This window comes from Cherax quadricarinatus, chromosome 17 (assembly GCF_038502225.1).
Source record: "Cherax quadricarinatus isolate ZL_2023a chromosome 17, ASM3850222v1, whole genome shotgun sequence".
NCBI classification, from domain to species: domain Eukaryota; kingdom Metazoa; phylum Arthropoda; class Malacostraca; order Decapoda; family Parastacidae; genus Cherax; species Cherax quadricarinatus.
Genome location: NC_091308.1, coordinates 39,455,776 through 39,463,871, shown reverse-complemented (window position 1 = coordinate 39,463,871; position 8,096 = coordinate 39,455,776). Strand labels below are relative to the sequence as shown.

The window sequence follows — 8,096 nt, the reverse complement described above, 5'->3', positions numbered from 1 at the left end:
ATGAAATTACCGCCTCCCTTTCTTCGTCGACATTTAAAAGTTCCTCAAAATTTTACCGCCATCTACCCAATACCTCCATCTCCCCATCTACTAACTCCCTTTCTCTGTTTTTAACTGACAAATCCATTTGTTCCCTAGGCTTTCTTAACTTGTTTAACTCACTCCAATTTTTTTCTTATTTTCATCAAAATTTCTTAACAGTTCCTCTCCCACTCTATCATTTGCTCTCCTTTTGCACTCTCTCACCACTCTCTTCACCTTTTTTTTACTTTGCATATACTCTGCTCTTCTTATTTATTTCTTACTGAATTCCCGTGACATTCAGATTCATTATTTACTCTTCTTTTAATAATACAAATAAGGTACAAATATACATTATCTGTATCACTGAGATTCTTGTGCATCGTGAAGTAACTATATTATACGAATATTTCGCCCACTATAATAAGGTATGCATAATAACACTAGAGATACAGAGATCACACCGTTATACATAGTAACACCATAAATAAATACATCACACTGTTATATACGTAAACACAGAAAATACAATGACGACGATGTTATGTACAGAAACATGCATAAAAATGTATTAACAAATCAAAACCATGACACATAGAGAGAAGAATAAAATTTAAAATAATTGGTCTCTCCATGGTGGACTGACCGGAGGGGAAGTTCTTTTTTGTCTGGATTACGGTACGAGACTACCCGGGTGGATGTATTTACAGGGCACAGATTTCTGTGTATCCCTCTCTGTAATTACATCTGTCTACATATAAGAATATTAAAACATGTGTTCTAATATCATATATGGGTAGTGTTCCATGGTGAATGCTACATTTGAAGAGTTAAGTTCCTCTTTGAGGAAATGCTGTGTTTGGGGCTCACAGCTCTCAACGTCCCCCTCAAATGTTAGAGTTCCTTTTCTCCATTTATTTTAATGATTTGAAAAGATTTTGCTATCCGAGTGTGTATGAGTGAAAAACACATTGTACCATAATATTGAATACAAGTCACTGAAAAGTTGAAGTACTTGATTTTACTCTCAGATTTTTTAATATCCAAGACGCCACTTTGTGCACCTTCATTTGTATTGTGCCTCGCATGTTCACCTCTAGTTCTACCTTACACATCCACCTATAGTTCATCTTATATGTTCACCTCTAAATAATTATGAGATACACTCAAGTAAATATAAATTAGCAATAAAAGTATTTAATCAACGACCTCTGCAATAAACAACATTAATGTTGTATTTCAGTGGTATTTAATACCGAGAAGATGATGAATTAGACACAAATGCAACATCTGGATTTCTCAGTACATAATATGAAGACTGTAGAAATACATACAGTAGATAGTGGAAGATTAGGAAATCAGTCCCTCGGTTTTTGTATTCATAAAGCCACTGAATGGCGAAATGTCTACAATTAAAAATTCCCAGATGTTGTGGGTGTGTTTAATTACCTGGAGGTTACCTGGAGGTTATTCCGGGGATCAACGCCCCCGCGGCCCGGCCCACGACCAGGCCTCCCGATGGATCAGGGCCTGATCAACTAGGCTGTTACTGCTGGCCACACGCAGTCCAACGTACGAGCCACAGCCCGGCTGATCCGGCACTGACGTTAGGTATCTGTCCAGCTCTCTCTTGAAGGCAGCCAGGGGTTTATTGGCAATTCCCCTAATGCTTGATGGGAGGCTGTTGAACAGTCTTGGGCCCCGGATACTTATGGTGTTTTCCCTTAGTGTACCAATGGCGCCTCTACTTTTTATTGAGGGCATTTTGCATCGCCTGCCCAGTCTTTTACTTTCGTAAGGAGTGATTTCTGTGTGCAGATTTGGGACCATTCCTTCCAAGATTTTCCAAGTATAGATTATGATATATCTTTCCCTCCTGCGTTCCAATGAGTACAAGTCAAGTGCTTCCAAGCGTTCCCAGTAGTTAAGGTGCTTGACAGAACTTATGCGTGCAGTAAAGGATCTCTGTACACTCTCTAGATCTGCGATTTCACCTGCTTTGAATGCAGATGTTAATGTACAGCAGTATTCCAGCCTAGAGAGAACAAGTGATTTGAGAAGGATCATCACTGGCTTGGCATCTCTCGTTTTGAACGTTCTCATTATCCAAACCTTCATTTTCTTTGCACGTGCGATCGTGGCACTGTTGTGATCCTTGAAAGTGAGATCCTCAGACATTACTACTCCCAGGTCCCTTACATTATTTTTCCGCTCTATTGTATGGCCAGAGTCTGTAGTATACTCTGTTCTAGTTATTATCTCCTCCAGTTTTCCATAACGGAGTAGTTGGAATTTGTTCTCATTGTACATCATATTGTTTACCGTTGCCCACTGGAAAACTTTGTTTATATCTTCTTGGAGGTTAACCGCGTCCTCAGCAGATGACAGCCTCATTGAGATCCTAGTATCATCCGCAAAGGATGATACGGTGCTGTGATGTATATCTCTGTCTATGTCTGATATGAGGATAAGGAATAACATGGGGGCGAGTACTGTGCCTTGTGGAACAGAGCTCTTCACTATGGCAGCCTCCGATTGAACTCTGTTGACCACTACTCTTTGTGTTCGATTTGTTAGGAAGTTGAAGATCCATCTCCCCACTTTCCCAGTTATTCCTTTAGCACGTATTTTATGGGCTATTACATCATGATTGCATTTGTCAAATGCTTTTGCAAAGTCTGTGTATATTACATCTGCATTCTGATTTTCTTCCAGTGCATCCAAGGCCATATCATAGTGATCCAATCCATGTTGCCCTGGATTGTGCAAATTTTGGGAATCCAGGTGATTTGCAATCCTGCTTCTTAGCACTCTTTCAAAGATTTTTATGATGTGGGACGTCAGAGCTATTGCTCTATAGTTCTTAGCTAATGCTTTGCTGCCACCTTTATGGAGTGGGGCTATAGTGAGTGAGCACACATATAAGAACAACATTAATGCTCACTATAGTTTATGAACACAGATAAGAACAACATTAATGTTCACAAAGATGAATAAACACAAAAAAACACCATTAATGTTCACTGTGGTGAGTAAACACATTTAATAACAGCCCCATTGTTCCCTTCAATATTAACAGTGATGTGCTGAACACTGATATGAACAATACTGGTGTTCTCAACTTTACTAATGACGGTGGAGTTGCCATCTAGTTGCTTAAAATGGCTGTATTTACAAGGGCTGATTCATAGCTCCTGGACCAGCTTCATAACTTTTATTTTGTGTTGCTTTTCCTAATTTCTGGTTTTCAGATGAGTCTAAGTCGGTCCAAGACCATCATAGTCACCCAACTCCAGACACGGAAACGTAAGTCTTACCTCAGTGTTTACTACTCGACAAATGAAACATTCACACACTCTGGCTATCATTTTTGTTAATTTTTAAATTTATTAAGTTTTTACTTGTTCTAACTGCTAACTCTCACATGTCAGTCATTAATTAATTTGCATATAACTGAACGTTCCACTTGCAAGAAATGCCTCTTCCGGTCAGCTTGACTCTTGTAGTGCTGCTGTGTTCTCAACGGAAGCTTCATTTTGATTTTAGGATATGTAAGTTTTAACTATTGTGTTGTCCTAGGTTATATCTACAGTATATACTTTTATATACATGTAACATGTGTGTGCTCTCAAGACAACTGTAAACTAATTGTATATTATGACCAAAATTATAATACTCACCCAAAGTTTAAATAAAACTTGCTGAATTACATACAATCATATTTATTTACGAATTTCTTAAACAATGACCAATTTTTCTCAGAAAAAAAATTTGGAATAATTTTGACGTAGAGATGTCTGGGGTTATGCAGTACAAGGATATATTTCACGGATGGCTGAGCTACCAAAATAAATCAAGGTTTTTGTCAGTCACTTGGTTCTGCAGCTACACATCTGGTGTAATTGTTATCATCAGCTAGCATGAACATTTAATTTCGGTTGATCCAGTTCAGACATCGCTGGTTCTCTGCCTTCCTAAAAATACTCAAGGATATAGAACTGGGTCATTTTCTCAACATGTTTGATTCAGATTCAGACAAAGCTATGTTGCATAAAAAATATATTATGCATAATTATTACAAGATCTCTGTTGATAATTCACTAATTGTACTGATTTGATTAAGTTCTACGCAGAGAATACATGTATTATAATGACTTGATAATGATCTATATATTGTTCCCAATATAAGCTGGTCTGAAAGTTGTTTTTTTCTGTTCTACCCTATGCAGGGGTGGACTTTGAAAGACGCCCTTTTTTCCAGCCATGAATTCCGTATTCCTCTCCAACTATCTACAATAGCATTCGAGAAAAAGCAAACAGAAACATCGCGCATGACGCACATGCACTGATTATTCCCGGTCCTCTGCCATCTGAATCCGGATCCCGCTTTGCAGGAGCAAGCTCACAGTCAGCACAAGAAGTAGCCTTTTCTTTCTACTCTGGTCAACCAACGCCAAGCGGCTGGGTTTAGCCCCGGCTCTTTCCTTCAATCTCTCAACCATTCCTCTCCCCCAATTCTCGTCCACTATCCAAATCTCCCTTTCACCCTTATGGGTCTAACCTAGGAGTATCCTGTTTTACCCTGTGTTTTTTCTTCAGCACTGTTTTGCTGTGTTGAACACTAAAAAACACTCTGTTGTGTTGACCATCATCATAGCTGAACTCTGCTGGGGAAAATATTGCTGACCATTGCACTGTTTGGGATGCACATTGCTGTAGCGTTGCTGCACTTAAGAAAATATTCCTGAAACACAACTCAGCTGTGATGAAAACTGCTGGAACAATGCTCTGCTTTGGTAAACATTGGGATATCTTTTTCCTAATCTAAAGGGCAAGACTTGAGTGTATCCCTAGGAAAGAGTTGATGTAACTATGGGCATGCGCAGGTGCCCTCTGGGTAAGTATATACAGACCAATCCCAATATTGGTTGGGATGCAATAACTTGGAAATGCCCTTCTGATTGTCCTTGAACTTTCAACACTAATGTATCCTACTTAGGTAAAGGTTGGTGTTATTACTGTGATGTGTAGTTGTAAACCTGCCAATATATTTTTTTGAAAATATGCAATATTTTCCTATTAAATAACCGAGGTATGCCGCTTTTGAACGGCTTCAGACTTTAAGACAGATGTCTCTTATGAATAGGATGAAACTGAAGTGGCATTGTCTGTGTACATGTAAATTTTTCAGTTTATTAATATAATTAATGTTCTTGGAAGTACAGGATTTTTTAAGATAACTTTAGATGGCTTCTCCTTGATTTTGGGTCAAGTCTCATTTTCCAATATTCTTTTTTATAAATTAATTTCCGTGCAATGACTGGAGAATGCTTCCCTCATCAGCTGTAAACCTTAAAAGCTGATTTATCTTACTTAAAGGTGGGTTTGGGTAGGTGTCAATATGCTATTTAAATGTTAGAAATTAGCAAAACTGTTATTCCGTTTTCATGCGAAAATTTGTGATTGCCTCTCCTGATCGGTCTCAGATCCTGAACATTGTTAGGCAACTGCATTAGTGTATAATGTCTCACTCTATACTGTTCTTTTTTGTGTATATTGAGGAAGAGGGGCGAAGGACCTTCAGAAATACAGAGATACACTGTTGGGATCACTCGACGACCGACACACATCTTGTTATGATACTCACAATTTATTCTCTATAATATGTTTGGGTAGTGGGACGTTATGAATAACTGGTGATAATTATTCATAGATATTATAATATTAGTCTCTGAGGGAAGCATTTGAGTGAATGGAACTTATGAAGCTCACAGCGTTAAAAGATTTTTCAAATATAAAAGATTGAAAAAAAAACTAGTCAGAATTAATCTTAATCAATTTTTGCTTTAGAGGTGGAGAAACAAAGCCAGGAACACAAGGAAACTACAAGTCGTAATAAGATGTAGCTTAGAATGATGACCAACACAGTCACTGATGCCCAGACGTCCACGTTATACAACTGATACCTGAAATTGTAAGAGATCATAAGACTAGATAGCATTTCAGCAGGAAACAGAAAAATAATAAAGACAGGAAAATAAATAAATATAATTAAGTAAAATAAGAAGTTTTAGATTAGTAAGTCACATGCTTTCAATACGACCCTTGTTAGAAATATCAGGAGCAGCAGCTTACTCAGTTAGGATGGAGGAAACCTGAAAAAAAAATTTCACCATTTTCATACGCACACATACACACACACACACACATACACACACACACACACACACACACACACACACACATACACACACACACATACACACACACACATACACACACACACACACACACACACACACACACACACACACACACACACACAGACACACACACACACACACACACACACACACACACACACACATACACACACACACATACACACACACATATACACACACACACACACACACACACACGCATCTTCTTGGACTGCAAGAAGGCCTTTGACACAGTTCCTCACAAGAGATTAGTGCAGAAGCTAGAGCATCAGGCGCATATAACAGGAAGGGCACTGCAATGGATCAGAGAATACCTGACAGGGAGGCAACAACGAGTCATGGTACGTAATGATGTATCACAGTGGGCACCTGTGACGAGCGGGGTCCCACAGGGGTCGGTCCTAGGACCAGTGCTATTTTTGGTATATGTGAACGACATGACGGAAGAGTTAGACTCAGAAGTGTCCCTGTTTGCAGATGATGTGAAGTTAATGAGGAGAATTAAATCTGATGAGGACCAGGCAGGACTTCAAAGAGACCTGGACAGACTGGACACCTGGTCCAGCAAATGGCTTCTCGAATTTAATCCTGCCAAATGCAAAGTCATGAAGATAGGGGAAGGGCACAGAAGACCACAGACAGAGTATAGGCTAGGTGGCCAAAGACTGCAAACCTCACTCAAGGAGAAAGATCTTGGGGTGAGTATAACACCGAGCATGTCTCCGGAAGCACACATCAATCAGATAACTGCTGCAGCATATGGGCGCCTGGCAAACCTGAGAACAGCATTCCGATACCTTAGTAAGGAATCATTCAAGACACTGTACACCGTGTATGTCAGGCCCATACTGGAGTATGCAGCACCTGTTTGGAACCCGCACTTGATAAAGCACGTCAAGAAACTAGAGAAAGTACAAAGGTTTGCGACAAGGTTAGTTCCAGAGCTAAGGGGAATGTCCTATGAAGAAAGATTAAGGGAAATCGGCCTGACGACACTGGAGGACAGGAGGGTCAGGGGAGACATGATAACGACATATAAAATACTGCGTGGAATAGACAAGGTGGACAAAGACAGGATGTTCCAGGGAGGGGACACAGAAACAAGAGGCCACAATTGGAAGTTGAAGACACAAATGAGTCAGAGAGATAGTAGGAAGTATTTCTTCAGTCATAGAGTTGTAAGGCAGTGGAATAGCCTAGAAAATGACGTAGTGGAGGCAGGAACCATACACAGTTTTAAGACGAGGTTTGATAAAGCTCATGGAGCGGGGAGAGAGAGGGCCTAGTAGCAACCGGTGAAGAGGCGGGGCCAGGAGCTAGGACTCGACCCCTGCAACCACAAATAGGTGAGTACAAATAGGTGAGTACACACACACACACATACACACACACACACACGCACACACACATACACACACACACATACACACACACACACACACACACACACACACACACACACATACACACACACACACACACACATACACACACACACACACATACACACACACACATACACACACACACACACACACACACACACACACATACACACACACAACAGGCCTAGTGTCTAATCGACATGTGCCTAGGACAAAATGGTAACTAACACACACACACACGCGCACACACAAACACACACACACACACACACACACACACACACACACACACACACACACACACACATGGGGTATTGAGAGAGGGAGCAGAGGCGCTATGTGTACCCCTAACAACAATATTCAATACATCTATCGAAACAGGGAGATTGCCTGAGGCATGGAAGACAGCAAATGTAGTCCCAATCTTTAAAAAAGAAGACAGACATGAAGCATTAAACTACAGACC

General features: G+C 40.1%; 1 protein-coding gene across 2 annotated transcripts in view; it reads right to left on the bottom strand.

Moving 5' to 3' along the window:
• Positions 1-3,727: 3,727 nt before the first annotated feature.
• The window catches only part of LOC128686472 (UDP-glucosyltransferase 2), a 53,235-nt gene continuing 48,866 nt past the window's right edge, over positions 3,728-8,096 (bottom strand). For both annotated transcript variants that reach the window (XM_053773419.2, XM_053773418.2), the window contains one exon: positions 3,728-5,987. In XM_053773419.2, the coding sequence (XP_053629394.1) occupies positions 5,852-5,987 (136 nt within the window). In that variant the 3' untranslated portion in view covers positions 3,728-5,851. The remainder of the gene's footprint in view (positions 5,988-8,096) is intronic.